Source organism: Oncorhynchus mykiss, chromosome 9 (assembly GCF_057628025.1).
Source record: "Oncorhynchus mykiss isolate SJ-2025 chromosome 9, ASM5762802v1, whole genome shotgun sequence".
Classification (NCBI taxonomy): domain Eukaryota; kingdom Metazoa; phylum Chordata; class Actinopteri; order Salmoniformes; family Salmonidae; genus Oncorhynchus; species Oncorhynchus mykiss.
In genome coordinates this window covers 84704960-84722800 of record NC_143030.1, presented here as the reverse complement: position 1 = coordinate 84722800, position 17841 = coordinate 84704960, and the positions used below count along the sequence as shown (strand labels likewise).

The 17841-nt window shown below is 47.2% G+C and overlaps 1 protein-coding gene across 3 annotated transcripts in view; it reads left to right on the top strand.

Annotated features, from left to right (window-relative positions):
* Positions 1 to 9040: 9040 nt before the first annotated feature.
* LOC110532860 (constitutive coactivator of PPAR-gamma-like protein 2) overlaps positions 9041 to 17841 on the top strand; it is a 58070-nt gene continuing 49269 nt past the window's right edge. The window contains exon 1 of one of the 3 annotated variants that reach the window (XM_036989152.2): positions 9041 to 10561. In XM_036989152.2, the coding sequence (XP_036845047.1) occupies positions 10064 to 10561 (498 nt within the window). In that variant the 5' untranslated portion in view covers positions 9041 to 10063. The remainder of the gene's footprint in view (positions 10562 to 17841) is intronic. The other 2 variants (XM_036989151.2, XM_090185619.1) reach the window with 2 other exon arrangements.

Sequence of the window (17841 nt, the reverse complement as noted above, 5' to 3'; positions counted from 1 at the left end):
AACCCTGTAGCACCCCCATAGAGACTGCCAGAGGTCAGGACAACAGACCCTCCGATTTGACAGTCTGTCTGAGAAGTAGTTGGTGAACCAGGCGAGGCAGTCATTTGAGAAACCAAGGCTGTTGAGTCTGCCAATAAGAATGTGGTGATTGACAGAGTCTAAAACCTTGGCCAGGTCGATGAAAACAGCTGCACAGTATTGTCTCTTATCAATGGCGGTTTTGATATCGTTTAGGACCTTGAGCGTGGCTGAGGTGCACCCCGACCAGCTCGAAAACCAGATTGCGTAGCAATCGGTGATCTGTTTGTTGACTTGGCTTTCGAAGACCTTAGAAAGGCAGGGTAGGATAGATATTGGTCTGTAGCAGTTTGGGTCTAGAGTGTCTCCCCCTTTGAAGAGGGGGTTGATCGCGGCAGCTTTACAATCTTTGGGGATCTCAGACAATACGAAAGAGAGGTTGAATAGGCCAGTAATAGGGAATGCAACAATTTCGGCTGATCATTTTAGAAAGAGAGGTCCAGATTGTCTAGCCCGGCTGATTTGTAGGGGTCCAGATTTTGCATCTCTTTCAGAACATCAGCTATCTGGATTTGGATGAAGGACAAATGGGGGAGGCTTGGGCAAGTTGCTGTTGGGGGTGCAGGGCTGTTGACCGATGTAGGGTTAGCCAGGTGGAAAGCATGGCCAGCTGTAGAAAAATGCATATTGAAATTCTCCATTATAGTGGATTTATCGGTGGTGACAGTGTTTCCTAGCCTCAGTGCAGTGGGCAGCTGGGAGGAGGTGCTCTTACTCTCCATGGACTTTACAGTGTCCCAGAACTTTTTGGAGTTTGTGCTACAGGATGAACATTTCTGTTTGAAAAAGCTAGCCTTAGCTTTCCTAACTGCCTGTGTATATTGGTTCCTAACTTCCCTGAAATGTCTCATATCGTGGGGGCTATTTGATGCCAATGCAGTACACCACAGGATGTTTTTGTGCTGGTCAAGGGCAGTCAGTTCTGGATTGAAGCAACGGCTATATCTGTTCCTGGTTCTACATTTTTTGAATGGGGCATGCTTATTTAAGATTGTGAGGGAAGCACTTTTAAAGAATAACCAGGCATCCCCTACTGATGGAATGAGGTCAATATCCTTACAGGATACCCGGGCCAGGTCGATTAGAAAGGCATGCTCGCTGAAGTGTTTTAGGGAGCGTTTGACAGTGATGAGGGGTGGTCGTTTGGCCGCAGACCCATTACGGATGCAGGCAATGAGGCAGTGATCGCTGAGATCCTGATTGAAGACATGAGGGTGCTTGTCTTTACGGATTTGGGGTTGTACCTGGTAGGTTCATTAATAATTTGTGTGAGATTGACTGCATCAAGCTTAGATTGTAGGATGGCGGGGTGTTAAGGATGTCCCAGCACAAGCTCTGAAAATAGGGGGGCAATGGGGGGCAATCAATTCACATATGGTGTCCAGGGCACAGCTGAGGGCAGAGGGTGGTCTATTGCAAGTGGCGAAGGTGAGAGACTTGTTTCTGGAAAGGTGGATTTTTATAAGTGGAAGCTCAAATTATTTGGCACAGACCTGGAAAGTAAGACTCTGCAGGCTATCTCTGCAGTAGATTGCAACACCGACCCCTTTGGTAGTTCTATCTGGTAGGAAAATGTTATAGTTAGGGATGGAAATTTCAGGGTTTTTGGTGGTTTTCCTAAGCCAGGATTCAGACATGGCTAGGACATCCGGATTGGCAGAATGTGCTAAAGCAGTGAATAAAACAAACTTAGGGAGGAGGCTTCTAATGTTAACATGCATGAAACCAAGGCTTTTACGGTTACAGAAGTCACCAAATGATAGCGCCTGGGGAATGGGAGTGGAGCTAGGCACTGCAGGGGCTGAATTAACCTCTACATCACCAGAGGAACAGAGGAGGAGTAGGACAAGGGTACGGCTAAAGTCTATAAGAACTGGTCGTCTAGTACGTTCGGAACAGAGAGTAAAATGAGCAGGTTTCTGTGCACGGTAGAATAGATTCAAGGCATAATGTACAGACGAAGGTATGGTAGGATGTGAATACAGTGGAGGTAAACCTATGCATTGAGTGACGATGAGAGAGATTGTCAGGACTTCTGCCGAAGTTGGTTACTCTCCTTGTTCGGGGGGTGTTCGGAGGTCGACGTCACCGGTCTTCTAGCCATCATCAATTCATTTTACATGTTCCATTTGTTTTGTCTTGTTTTCACACTCACCTGGTTTCAATTCCCTAAATTACATGTTGTGTATTTTCCCTCTGTTTTCCCCCATGTCCTTGTCAGGAATTGTTTGTTGTATGTATTGGTGCCAAGTATGTTACGGTGTGCGACGGGTTTTTACCCACTTTCTTTATCATGTATGTTGGTTTTCGGAGTTTGTAAGCATATATTAAATAACTCCGTTTTTACCAATTTCGTTCTCGTGCGCCTGACTTCCCTGCCACCAGCACGCACCCCATTACAGAGATATTGTCTCTAGAAACATCATTTAAACCAGGTGAGGTCACTGCAGTGTGGGAGGTGGAACTAAAGGGTTAGCTAAGGCATATTGAGCAGGCTTAGAGGCTCTACAGTGAAATAAGGCAATAATCAATAACCAAAACAGCAATGGACAAGGCATATTGACATTAGGTAGAAGCATGCGTAGCCGAGTGATCATAGGTGTCCAGTGATTGGCTTGGCGGGCTGGAAACACAGCGATTCAGACAGCTAGCGGGCCGGGGATGTAAGGAGTGTGGTGAGTCAACATGGCAGAGAGGAGGGTGGTGTTTCTCTACCAGTAGGGTGAGTCAACATGGTAGAGAGGAGGGTGGTGTTTCTCTACCAGTAGGGTGAGTCAACATGACAGAGAGGAGGGTGGTGTTTCTCTACCAGTAGGGTGAGTCAACATGACAGAGAGGAGGGTGGTGTTTCTCTACCAGTAGGGTCAGTCAACATGAGAGGAGGGTGGTGTTTCTCTACCAGTAGGGTGAGTCAAAATGACAGAGAGGAGGATGGTGTTTCTCTAACAGTAGGGTGAGTCAACATGACAGAGAAGAGGATGGTGTTTCTCTAACAGTAGGGTGAGTCAACATGACAGAGAGGAGGGTGGTGTTTCTCTACCAGTAGGGTGAGTCAACATGAGAGGAGGGTGGTGTTTCTCTACCAGGAGGGTGGTGTTTCTCTACCAGTAGGGTGAGTCAACATGACAGAGAGGAGGGTGGTGTTTCTCTACCAGTAGGGTGAGTCAACATGACAGAGAGGAGGGTGGTGTTTCTCTACCAGTAGGGTGAGTCAACATGACAGAGAGGAGGGTGGTGTTTCTCTACCAGTAGGGTGAGTCAACATGACAGAGAGGAGGATGGTGTTTCTCTAACAGTAGGGTGAGTCAACATGACAGAGAGGAGGGTGGTGTTTCTCTACCAGTAGGGTGAGTCAACATGAGAGGAGGGTGGTGTTTCTCTACCAGGAGGGTGGTGTTTCTCTACCAGTAGGGTGAGTCAACATGACAGAGAGGAGGGTGGTGTTTCTCTACCAGTAGGGAGAGTCAACATGACAGAGAGGAGGGTGGTGTTTCTCTACCAGTAGGGTGAGTCAACAAATCAAATCAAATTTTATTTGTCACATACACATGGTTAGCAGATGTTAATGCGAGTGTAGCGAAATGCTTGTGCTTCTAGTTCCGACAATGCAGTAATAACAAGTAATCTAACTAACAATTCCAAAACTACTGTCTTGTACACAGTGTAAGGGGATAAAGAATATGTACATAAGGATATATGAATGAGTGATGGTACAGAGCAGCATAGGCAAGGTACAGTAGATGGTATCGGGTACAGTATGTACAAATGAGATGAGTATGTAAACAAAGTGGCATAGTATAGTATAAAGTGGCTAGTGATACATGTATTACATAAGGATACCGTCGATGATATAGAGTACAGTATATACGTATGCATATGAGATGAATAATGTAGGGTAAGTAACATTTATATAAGGTAGCATTGTTTAAAGTGGCTAGTGATATATTTACATCATTTCCCATCAATTCCCATTATTAAAGTGGCTGGAGTTGAGTCAGTGTCAGTGTGTTGGCAGCAGCCACTCAGTGTTAGTGGTGGCTGTTTAACAGTCTGATGGCCTTGAGATAGAAGCTGTTTTTCAGTCTCTCGGTCCCAGCTTTGATGCACCTGTACTGACCTCGCCTTCTGGATGATAGCGGGGTGAACAGGCAGTGGCTCGGGTGGTTGATGTCCTTGATGATCTTTATGGCCTTCCTGTGACATCGGGTGGTGTAGGTGTCCTGGAGGGCAGGTAGTTTGCCCCCGGTGATGCGTTGTGCAGACCTCACTACCCTCTGGAGAGCCTTACGGTTGAGGGCGGTGCAGTTGCCATACCAGGCGGTGATACAGCCCGCCAGGATGCTCTCGATTGTGCATCTGTAGAAGTTTGTGAGTGCTTTTGGTGACAAGCCGAATTTCTTCAGCCTCCTGAGGTTGAAGAGGCGCTGCTGCGCCTTCTTCACGATGCTGTCTGTGTGAGTGGACCAATTCAGTTTGTCTGTGATGTGTATGCCGAGGAACTTAAAACTTGCTACCCTCTCCACTACTGTTCCATCGATGTGGATAGGGGGGTGTTCCCTCTGCTGTTTCCTGAAGTCCACAATCATCTCCTTAGTTTTGTTGACGTTGAGTGTGAGGTTGTTTTCCTGACACCACACTCCGAGGGCCCTCACCTCCTCCCTGTAGGCCGTCTCATCGTTGTTGGTAATCAAGCCTACCACTGTTGTGTCGTCCGCAAACTTGATGATTGAGTTGGAGGCGTGCGTGGCCACGCAGTCGTGGGTGAACAGGGAGTACAGGAGAGGGCTCAGAACGCAACCTTGTGGGGCCCCAGTGTTGAGGATCAGCGGGGAGGAGATGTTGTTGCCTACCCTCACCACCTGGGGGCGGCCCGTCAGGAAGTCCAGTACCCAGTTGCACAGGGCGGGGTCGAGACCCAGGGTCTCGAGCTTGATGACGAGCTTGGAGGGTACTATGGTGTTGAATGCCGAGCTGTAGTCGATGAACAGCATTCTCACATAGGTATTCCTCTTGTCCAGATGGGTTAGGGCAGTGTGCAGTGTGGTTGAGATTGCATCGTCTGTGGACCTATTTGGGCGGTAAGCAAATTGGAGTGGGTCTAGGGTGTCAGGTAGGGTGGAGGTGATATGGTCCTTGACTAGTCTCTCAAAGCACTTCATGATGACGGATGTGAGTGCTACGGGGCGGTAGTCATTTAGCTCAGTTACCTTAGCTTTCTTGGGAACAGGAACAATGGTGGCCCTCTTGAAGCATGTGGGAACAGCAGACTGGTATAGGGATTGATTGAATATGTCCGTAAACACACCGGCCAGCTGGTCTGCGCATGCTCTGAGGGCGCGGCTGGGGATGCCATCTGGGCCTGCAGCCTTGCGAGGGTTAACACGTTTAAATGTCTTACTCACCTCGGCTGCAGTGAAGGAGAGACCGCATGTTTTCGTTGCAGGCCGTGTCAGTGGCACTGTATTGTCCTCAAAGCGGGCAAAAAAGTTATTTAGTCTGCCTGGGAGCAAGACATCCTGGTCCGTGACTGGGCTGGGTTTCTTCCTGTAGTCCGTGATTGACTGTAGACCCTGCCACATGCCTCTTGTGTCTGAGCCGTTGAATTGAGATTCTACTTTGTCTCTGTACTGGCGCTTAGCTTGTTTGATAGCCTTGCGGAGGGAATAGCTGCACTGTTTGTATTCGGTCATGTTACCAGACACCTTGCCCTGATTAAAAGCAGTGGTTCGCGCTTTCAGTTTCACACGAATGCTGCCATCAATCCACGGTTTCTGGTTAGGGAATGTTTTAATCGTTGCTATGGGAACGACATCTTCAACGCACGTTCTAATGAACTCGCACACCGAATCAGCGTATTCGTCAATGTTGTTATCTGACGCAATACGAAACATCTCCCAGTCCACGTGATGGAAGCAGTCTTGGAGTGTGGAGTCAGCTTGAGAGGAGGGTGGTGTTTCTCTACCAGTAGGGTGAGTCAACATGACAGAGAGGAGGGTGGTGTTTCTCTACCAGTAGGGTGAGTCAACATGTTTTTCTACTTGCTGGAATGCGCATGCACACACACAGAAACCAGAACCATGGACAGCCACATCATATTTAGCTTACGTTGATTGGACCAAATAATTATTGGTATCTTTTAGTGTATTAGACTAAGCAGAGGTGATTTGATGATGTAAGCTGTATCACATCCGCTCGTGATTGGGAGTCCCATAGGGCAGCACATAATTTGCCCAGTGTCGTCCAGGTTTGGCCGGGGTAGGCCGTCATTGTAAATACAAATTTGTTCTTAACTGACTTGCCTATTTAAATAAATGTAGAAGTTGTAATGGTGCTGGAATAGTGAAGGTCGCTGCTATTTTCTTTGCGACTTGCGGCAACTCTCCATGGTTCTAAATCAGTAGTTGTTTAGTGGTCTGAAAATGTCAGACACATTATCTTGCTTCAACATGTTTTAGGTCTGTAACTGTCTGTTACTGTACACGCATATGCTTTGTGGACTCCACTGGACAGATGTGGCTCTCTGGTTTTGTGATAAATTTGATTCTGCCACTGTGTATTCTAATTGTCTCGGCCTTAGCCTTATATACCACGGTAAAGGCATATGAACTAACAGGTTATAGAGCAAACAACACAGTCATCACAGCACATACTGTAGTTTGTAACATGTTTTTTTTCTTGCTTGGCTTCCCCAGTGATTTAAGAGAGGACAAGTTCAGGGAGAAGAGGGGGGAGAGAGGACAAGTAGAGGGGGGAGAGAGGACAAGTAGAGGGGGGAGAGAGGACAAGTGGAGGGGGGAGAGAGGACAAGTAGAGGGGGGAGAGAGGACAAGTTCAGGGAGAAGAGGGGGGAGAGAGGACAAGTAGAGGGGGGAGAGAGGACAAGTAGAGGGGGGAGAGAGGACAAGTAGAGGGGGAGAGAGGACAAGTAGAGGGGGGAGAGAGGACAAGTTCAGGGAGAAGAGGGGGGAGAGAGGACAAGTAGAGGGGGGAGAGAGGGCAAGTTCAGGGAGAAGAGGGGGGAGAGAGGACAAGTAGAGGGGGGAGAGAGGACAAGTAGAGGGGGGAGAGAGGACAGGTTCAGGGAGAAGAGGGGGGAGAGAGGACAAGTAGAGGGGGGAGAGAGGACAAGTTCAGGGAGAAGAGGGGGAGAGAGGACAAGTAGAGGGGGGAGAGAGGACAAGTAGAGGGGGGAGAGAGGACAAGTTCAGGGGGAAGAGGGGGGAGAGAGGACAAGTGGAGGGAGAAGAGGGGGGAGAGAGGACAAGTAGAGGGGGAGAGAGGACACGTTCAGGGAGAAGAGGGGGGAGAGAGGACAAGTAGAGGGGGGAGAGAGGACAAGTGGAGGGAGAAGAGGGGGAGAGAGGACAAGTAGAGGGGGGAGAGAGGACAAGTGGAGGGAGAAGAGGGGGGAGAGAGGACAAGTGGAGGGAGAAGAGGGGGAGAGAGGACAAGTAGAGGGGGGAGAAAGGACAAGTGGAGGGAGAAGAGGGGGGAGAGAGGACAAGTAGAGGGGGGAGAGAGGACAAGTTCAGGGAGAAGAGGGGGGAGAGAGGACAAGTAGAGGGGGAGAGAGGACAAGTTCAGGGAGAAGAGGGGGGAGAGAGGACAAGAAGAGGGGGGGGGGAGAACACGTTCAGGGAGAAGAGGGGGGAGAGAGGACAAGTAGAGGGGGGAGAGAGGACAAGTGGAGGGAGAAGAGGGGGGAGAGAGAACAAGTAGAGGGGGGAGAGAGGACAAGTGGAGGGAGAAGAGGGGGGAGAGAGGACAAGTGGAGGGAGAAGAGGGGGGAGAGAGGACAAGTAGAGGGGGAGAAAGGACAAGTGGAGGGAGAAGAGGGGGGAGAGAGGACAAGTAGAGGGGGGAGAGAGGACAAGTTCAGGGAGAAGAGGGGGGAGAGAGGACAAGTAGAGGGGGGAGAGAGGACAAGTGGAGGGAGAAGAGGGGGGAGAGAGGACGAGTAGAGGGGGAGAGAGGACAAGTGGAGGAAGAAGAGGGGGGAGAGAGGACAAGTGGGGGGAGAGAGGACAAGTGGAGGCAGAAGAGGGGGGAGAGAGCAACATAATTCACAAACGTACTTCTATTGCAGTCAGTCTGTGAATGATATCATAAAAATGGGATGCCAGGTTGCCAAAATGTGTCTGTGTGATGTGTGTGATGATGATGGTGGTGGGCTGGTATTCAGTGAGTGTGATATAGCAGGGTTGTATTTGGAGTGCTAGGGACAGGGAGAGTAGTGTCTAGGCCTCGGGGCTAAACGTGCTATGGGCAGAGGGATATGGAGGGGTTGATCTGAAACACAGAAAGTCTATTTTCCTCATGTTCAAATACAAACATAAATGGTGTACCTGCTGTCCCAAATGCCCCCACAGGAGGGCGATATATACACTACATGCACTGATCTTAGTTTGGTTACAATACACTGATCTTAGCTTGGTTACTTGTTACATACTTGTTACATTAGTCTCTCACCTTGTGTTTACATGCAATGCAATGTATACTTTACTTGATCTAATATAAATATTAAACATTGTCTGTTTGATTAATCTATAGTCCATTCTAGCAGGGGGGCAAAGTCTGCAAGAAGAATGTGCATGACAATCATCGATTTAGTAGTTAACTTGTGTTGCTGATCATAATTTAACATTTAGTCCAAAACGCTCCTCTGGTTTTGGTTAGTAATCCTGTATCTTTGGGACGGGACGACCCTAAACGTAACCTTAACCCATACATTTAACCTCAATTTAACCATAAATCCCTTTCCTAACCATAACCATTTTACATTTCAACTTCAATATGGTAGATATGGTAGGGACGTTCCAAGGATCCCCAGTAGCAAGGACCCTCCGACGTTTCATGCCAAGGCAGAGGGCGTTACATGTATTCTTGGTAGTTAGAGTCTTTTCACCCTAGCATTCCAGGGACCTTTAGAGAAAAATGCGAGCTTTTGTAACTACATTTCCCTACAGCTCCCTCGGCGTCATCTCTGCTCACCGCCTTCCCTCCCACTTTTGTTGGTCCGTGAGGAAGTCGCAAGATGGCTGACATCGCTTGAAAGTATGTCTCCTTCCTCAACATGAAGTCGTGAGTGTGGAAGAAAGCGAGGGAGGCACCATCGGCCGTTTGTTTTTAATTAACTTTTTAATTTTTTTAATTTCTGCCGTTAATTTCTCCAAACATCCATTTCATTTCGCGTCGTCTCTGTCCCAGAGTTGTCTTTGAGAGTTGACGCGTCAAGTCACGCCGGGGACCCAGCTCGCAACAGCGGTTAACGTTAGCCAGCGAGATAGCTGGTTAGCTAGCTAACTAAATCATATTTTTGATATCCCATCGGCCTGCTAACTAGCACGTCTCATTAATATGAAATAGTCTAACTGTTCTAATATCAATATACTGTCAGATTAAGATTTACTCGACCGTCATGTTCGCCAACTAATGCGCAACGTTTCTTCGTGTGAATCAGGATTATAATTTTGGAGTAAATCATACCATTACTATAGTTAGCCACTAGCCATCACCAGTTATCAACATTTCATGTGTTATTACCTAGCTAGCTAGCTGGTTAGAGGGGAAGTTAAACTTTAGCCGGAGAATTAGACTAGCTGGCTTTGCTGGCAGTTGACCAACATACTGCTAGGGATGGACACACAATTGTACTCACACGACCAAATATAGAAGATTGGCTTTGCACACTAACTAGTTAGCTAGCTTTCTTACTTGCTGTTAGGAAGTACACCTCTCGGCCTGGCCAACTAGCGTGCTAGGCTAGTTTGCCTTTGCAGGGTTGGTCACTCGTATCAGAGTTGAGGGTGGCAGCAGCTAGGTGCAGCAACAGTCGTTCAGTCAGTCACACAGAGAGATACGTTAGCTAGCTGCCAGGTTCTAGCTAGTTACAGTCTCGACTCTCACATCAGCTATCACCACGGCGTTCCGAACGTACCCGGAGCCCCCCTCCCCTGGCCAGACCCACCGGCTCAACAACACCGGGATGGGTGTGCAGGGCTTCCAGGAGTATCTTGAGAAACGGTGTCCCGGGGCAGCTGTCCCCGTGGACCTCCTCAAACTAGCCCGTACACCGGGCCGCCAGCCCCCGCACCACCACCCCCATCACCCCGGCCCTATGCCTCCTCCACCCCCGGCCCGGATACTCATCGATGCTGACTCCGGCCTGCAGCGGCTGTACGGCGGCTACCAGACGGACTGGGTGTGCGGCGGGGAGTGGAACGCAATGCTGGGATACCTGTCCGCTCTGTCCCAGGCCTGTCTGTACCAGGGTGGGCTTGAGCTGGTCGTGGTGTTCAACGGGACCCTGGGGAAGGAACGGTGGCCGGAGTGGGCGCGCCGGGCCCAGGGGCAACGCCAGACAGCCCAGCTCATAGTCAATCATGTTGGCAGCAAGGCAACTCCGCCTCCCCGTGCTTGGTTCCTGCCCCCAGCCTGCCTCAGCCACTGTGTCCGCCTCGCCATGTTTCGCTTCAGAGTGCGGGTGAGTAAAGAGCAATAGCTGCTTCCCCATTCATAGAGGCTATCTACCTTTAACGCCTATTGATGAAGGCCTCTTCTTCCTGGGGGACTTCTGTTAAAAGCCCAAATGCTTGCTCTAGACGTCAATACGCATCACTTACGATACAGTTTTGGAAACGTAAGGAAAGTAAATCAATTTTTTTTGGTCATATACACATTTAGTAGATGTTATTGCAGGTGTAGCGAAATGCTTGTCTTTTTAGCTCCAACAGGGCAGTAATATCTAACAAATCACAACAATACACACAAACCTCAAAGTAAAATAATGAATTAAGGAATATATAAATATTAGGTTAAGCATTGACTAAAATACAATAGAATACAGTATATACAGTGGGGCCAACAAGTATTTAGTCAGCCATCAATTGTGCAAGTTCTCCCACTTAAAAAGATGAGGCCTGTAATTTTCATCATAGGTACACTTCAACTATGACAGACAAAATGAGAAAAAAAAATCCAGAAAATCACATTGTAGGATTTTTTATTTATTTATTTGCAAATTATGGTGGAAAATAAGTATTTGGTCAATAACAAAAGTATCTCAGTACTTTGTTATATACCCTTTGTTGGCAATGACAGAGGTCAAACGTTTTCTGTAAGTCTTCACAAGGTTTTCACACACTGTTGCTGGTATTTTGTCCCATTCCTCCATGCAGATCTCCTCTAGAGCAGTGATGTTTTGGGGCTGTTGCTGGGCAACACGGACTTTCAACTCCCTCCAAAGATTTTCTATGGGGTTGAGATCTGGAGACTGGCTAGGCCACTCCAGGACCTTGAAATGCTTCTTACGAAGCCACTCCTTCGTTGCCCGGGCGGTGTGTTTGGGATCATTGTCATGCTGAAAGACCCAGCCGCGTTTCATCTTCAATGCCCTTGCTGATGGACGGAGGTTTTCACTCAAAATCTCACGATACATGGCCCCATTCATTCTTTCCTTTACACGGATCAGTCGTCCTGGTCCCTTTGCAGAAAAACATCCGCAAAGCATGATGTTTCCACCCCCATGCTTCACAGTAGGTATGGTGTTCTTTGGATGCAACTCAGAATTCTTTGTCCTCCAAACACGACGAGTTGAGTTTTTACCAAAAAGTTATATTTTGGTTTCATCTGACCATATGACATTCTCCCAATCTTCTTCTGGATCATCCAAATGCTCTCTAGCAAACTTCAGACGGGCCTGGACATGCACTGGCTTAAGCAGGGGGACAAGTCTGGCACTGCAGGATTTGAGTCCCTGGCGGCGTAGTGTGTTACTTTGGTCCCAGCTCTCTGCAGGTCATTCACTAGGTCCCCCCATGTGGTTCTGGGATTTTTGCTCACCGTTCTTGTGATCATTTTGACCCCTCGGGGTGAGATCTTGCGTGGAGCCCCAGATCGAGGGAGATTATCAGTGGTCTTGTATGTCTTCCATTTCCTAATAATTGCTCCCACAGTTGATTTATTCAAACCAAGCTGCTTACCTATTGCAGATTCAGTCTTCCCAGCCTGGTGCAGGTCTACAATTTTGTTTCAGGTGTCCTTTGACAGCTCTTTGGTCTTGGCCATAGTGGAGTTTGGAGTGTGACTGAGGTTGTGGACAGGTGTCTTTTATACCGATAACAAGTTCAAACAGGTGCCATTAATACAGGTAACGAGTGGAGGACAGAGGAGCCCCTTAAAGAAGAAGTTACAGGTCTGTGAGAGCCAGAAATCTTGCTTGTTTGTAGGTGACCAAATACTTATTTTCCACCATAATTTGAAAATAAATTCATTAAAAATCCTACAATGTGATTTTCTGGATTTTTTTTCTCATTTTGTCTGTCATAGTTGAAGTGTACCTATGATGAAAATTACAGGCCTCTCATCATTTTAAGTGGGAGAACTTGCACAATTGGTGGCTGACTAAATACTTTCTGCCCCACTGTACATATGAGATGAGTAAAGCAGTATGTAAACATTATTAAAGTGACTAGTGATTTCAAGTCTATGTATATAGGGCAGCAGATTCTAATGCTTCGATCACACCGACAGTGTCATTGCGTTTTGGTACACCAGAATGACATTTGTTTCCAATGAAACGCTGCGTTTGCTTTGCAGCATTGTGTTGCAGAGGCAGTTGCAGTACGTTCGGTGTGGTGCGTACTTTGGATTTTCAAATGTATGCGTCAAACTGTATTCGTAGACAGCTTGACAGAAATGGTAGCAGAAGGTGAATGTTGAACTTTTGTTGCAGACACATCCAGATGATGCTGCGTACTATTTTGCACAATGATGCTGTCGGTGTGTTAGAAGCGTAGGTGCAGGGTTACGTAACCGGGTGGAAGCTGTCTAGTGATGGCTATTTGACCTGTTGTGACTAGGGGGCAGTGTTTTCATTTTTGGAAAAATAACGTTCCCAAAGTACACAGGATATTTTGTCAGGACAAGATGCTAGAATATGCATATAATTGACACCTTAGGATAGAAAACACTAAAGTTTCCAAAACTGTAAAAATGTTATCTGTGAGTATAACAGAACTGGCGAAAGCCTGAGAAAAATCCAATCCATTTTTCCTCTCGCTCCTACTGAAAAACCAATTGTCCCGGTGGGTATAACAGAACTGGCGAAAGCCAGAGAGAGAAATCCAATCCGGAAGTGACTAATCTTTTGAAAGCTCTGCGTTCCGATGCGTCCCTATTGAGCAGTGAATGGGCTATCAACCAGATTGTCATATATATATATATATATATATATGACAAATTTGTTTTAACCTTTATTTAACTAGGCAAGTCAGTTAAGAACAAATTCTTTTTTTCAATGACGGCCCCTGAACTGCCTGTTCAGGGGCAGAACGACAGATTTGTACCTTGTCAGCTCGGGGGTTTGAACTTGCAACCTTCCGGTTACTAGTCCAACGCTCTAACCACTAGGCTACCCTGCCGCCCCTATTATCGAATAGATGTTTGAAAAACACCTTGAGGATTCATTATAAACAACGTTTGCCATGTTTCTGTCAATATTGTGGAGCTAATTTGGAATATTTTCCGGCGCTGTCGTGACCGCAACCTTCAAACGTGAAGAACAAAAGGAGCTATTTCGCCTACAAAAATAATATTTTTGGAAAAAAGGAACATTTGCTATCTAACTGGGAGTCTCGTAAGTGAAAACATCCGAAGCTCATCAAAGGTAAACAATTTAATTTGATTGCTTTTCTGATTTTCGTGACCAAGTTACCTTCTGCTAGCTGGACATAATGCTATGCTAGGCTATCGATAAACTTTACAAATGCTTGTCTTGCTTTGGCTGTAAAGCATATTTTGAAAATCTGAGATGGCAGGGTGATTATTAACAAAAGGCTAAGCTGTGTTTTAATATATTTCACTTGTGATTTTCATGAATAGGAATATTTTCTAGTAATATTTATGTCCATTGCTTTATGCTAATTAGTGTAAGATGATGACAACGATCCCGGGATGGGAGTTACAACAACTTAACAGTCTAATTGCCTTGAAATAGAAGCTGTTTTTCAGTCGCTCTGTCCCAGCTATGATGCACCTGTATTGACCTCGCCTTCTGGATGATAGTGGGGTGAACAGGCAGTGGCTCGGTGGTGGTTGTCCTTGATCTTTTTGGCCTTCCTGTGACATTGGGTGGTGTAGGTGTCCTTGAGGGCAGGTAGTTTGACCATGGTGATGTGTTGGGCAGACCACACCACCTTCTGGAGAGCCCTGCGGTTGAGGGCGGTGTAGTTGCAGTACTGGGTGTTGATATCGTCCGACAGGATGCTCTCGATTGGTCACCTGTAAAGGTTTGTGAGGGTTTTAGGTAGGAATGCACAATATATCGGTAAGCATATGGGAAACGGCCGACGTTAGCTAAAAATGCCAACGTCGGCATCAGCCTGATGTCTAGTTTAACACCGATGTCAAAGCTAACATGCATACCTATATAACGTAGGTAGATGACGTAATGACAACGAACAAAAGCAGAATAATACAAAGTGCACACTTCCAACAACTAATCAAGTTCAAGTCGAGCAGTCATTTCAAAGGGTAAGAAAATTTCAGCAAGACAACTCAATGGCAACATCCATTAACGCCAAGATAATGGAATTCATTGCACTTGACAATCAACCGTTCTCTGTCGTGGATGATGTTGGCTTTTGCCGACTGGTCGAGCACCTCGAGCCCCGGTACACACTACCAAGTAGGTACTATTCTTCAGATTTTGCCCTACCCGAATTACACAGTATTGTTGAAACTGACTGGAGAAAGAAGCTCAACTGTGTCTGCAGCAGACGTGAAACCCCTCTGTCATGGCATTGAAACGCCTGCTCAACAAAACTGCCCACACAGACCGTGGGGTTAAAATTGCAAAAGTACTCAAGGCTGTGAACAAGCGGTGGCATTCTCTATGAGCCTCTACTGTGTCGCCACCATGCTAGATGCCAGGTACAAGGACCGCTACTGTGTCGGCACCATGCTCGATGCTAGGTACAAGGACCGCTACTGTGTCGCCACCATGCTAGATGCTAGGTACAAGGACCTCTACTGTGTCACCACCATGCTAGATGCTAGGTACAAGGACCGCTACTGTGTCGCCACCATGCTAGATGCTAGGTACAAGGACCGCTACTGTGTCGCCACCATGCTAGATGCTAGGTACAAGGACCGCTACTGTGTCGCCATCATGCTAGATGCTAGGTACAAGGACCGCTACTGTGTCGCCACCATGCTAGATGCTAGGTACAAGGACCGCTACTGTGTCGCCACCATGCTCGATGCCAGGTACAAGGACCGCTACTTCGATGCAGACAAGAAACAGGGTTTACGTGACGTTAAACACAGCTGGACAAGATGGAAACGGACACAGTGACAGTGCAGAGGAAGAGAGACCACGGATAGACAGCTGAAACTTCACTGCTTGACATTTATGAGACTGAACAAATAAACAACGAAACAGCACAGCAAGTATGTGAAAGAAATAGGTTTTGATTATGTTTTACTGGTAATTGGGGACCTACGTAAATGCCAACAAAATAACATTTTTGTCGGTGTGTAAAAACTATTTAACTGTACTAGAATGCTTAAAAAGCTGCAAAATATGTAAATATCGGTATCAGGTTTTTGGCAAGGAAAATATCAGATATCGGTATCGTGCAAAAATTCCATATCGGTGCATCCCTAGTTTTAGGTGCATGAGGGTTTTAGGTGCCAAGCCAAATATCTCCAGCCTCCTGAGGTTGAAGAGGTGCTGTTGCGCCGCCTTCACCACACTGTCTGTGTGCATGGACCATTTCAGATCGTCGGTGATGTGTATGCTGAGGAACTTGAAGCTTTCCACCTGCTCCACTGCGGTCCCGTCAATGTGGATAGGGGGGTGCTCCTTTGTTTTGTCGACATTGAATGAGAGGTTATTTTCCTGGCACCACACTCCCAGAGCCCTCACCTACTCCCTGTAGGCTGTCTCATCAAATCAAATCAAATCAAATCAAATTTTATTTGTCACATACACATGGTTAGCAGATGTTAATGCGAGTGTAGTGAAATGCTTGTGCTTCTAGTTCCGACAATGCAGTAATAACAAGTAATCTAACTAACAATTCCAAAACTACTGTCTTGTACACAGTGTAAGGGGATAAAGAATATGTACATAAGGATATATGAATGAGTGATGGTACAGAGCAGCATAGGCAAGATACAGTAGATGGTATCGGGTACAGTATGTATAAATGAGATGAGTATGTAAACAAAGTGGCATAGTTTAAAGTGGCTAGTGATACATGTATTACATAAGGATACAGTCGATGATATAGAGTACAGTATATACGTATGCATATGAGATGAATAATGTAGGGTAAGTAACATTATATAAGGTAGCATTGTTTAAAGTGGCTAGTGATATATTTACATCATTTCCCATCAATTCCCATTATTAAAGTGGCTGGAGTTGAGTCAGTGTCAGTGTGTGTGTTGGCAGCAGCCACTCAGTGTTAGTGGTGGCTGTTTAACAGTCTGATGGCCTTGAGATAGAAGCTGTTTTTCAGTCTCTCGGTCCCAGCTTTGATGCACCTGTACTGACCTCGCCTTCTGGATGATAGCGGGGTGAACAGGCAGTGGCTCGAGTGGTTGATGTCCTTGATGATCTTTATGGCCTTCCTGTGACATCGGGTGGTGTAGGTGTCCTGGAGGGCAGGTAGTTTGCCCCCGGTGATGCGTTGTGCAGACCTCACTACCCTCTGGAGAGCCTTACGGTTGAGGGCGGTGCAGTTGCCATACCAGGCGGTGATACAGCCCGCCAGGATGCTCTCGATTGTGCATCTGTAGAAGTTTGTGAGTGCTTTTGGTGACAAGCCGAATTTCTTCAGCCTCCTGAGGTTGAAGAGGCGCTGCTGCGCCTTCTTCACGATGCTGTCTGTGTGAGTGGACCAATTCAGTTTGTCTGTGATGTGTATGCCGAGGAACTTAAAACTTGCTACCCTCTCCACTACTGTTCCATCGATGTGGATAGGGGGGTGTTCCCTCTGCTGTTTCCTGAAGTCCACAATCATCTCCTTAGTTTTGTTGACGTTGAGTGTGAGGTTATTTTCCTGACACCACACTCCGAGGGCTCTCACCTCCTCCCTGTAGGCCGTCTCGTCGTTGTTGGTAATCAAGCCTACCACTGTTGTGTCGTCCGCAAACTTGATGATTGAGTTGGAGGCGTGCGTGGCCACGCAGTCGTGGGTGAACAGGGAGTACAGGAGAGGGCTCAGAACGCACCCTTGTGGGGCCCCAGTGTTGAGGATCAGCGGGGAGGAGATGTTGTTGCCTACCCTCACCACCTGGGGGCGGCCCGTCAGGAAGTCCAGTACCCAGTTGCACAGGGCGGGGTCGAGACCCAGGGTCTCGAGCTTGATGACGAGCTTGGAGGGTACTATGGTGTTGAATGCCGAGCTGTAGTCGATGAACAGCATTCTCACATAGGTATTCCTCTTGTCCAGATGGGTTAGGGCAGTGTGCAGTGTGGTTGAGATTGCATCGTCTGTGGACCTATTTGGGCGGTAAGCAAATTGGAGTGGGTCTAGGGTGTCAGGTAGGGTGGAGGTGATATGGTCCTTGACTAGTCTCTCAAAGCACTTCATGATGACGGATGTGAGTGCTACGGGGCGGTAGTCGTTTAGCTCAGTTACCTTAGCTTTCTTGGGAACAGGAACAATGGTGGCCCTCTTGAAGCATGTGGGAACAGCAGACTGGTATAGGGATTGATTGAATATGTCCGTAAACACACCGGCCAGCTGGTCT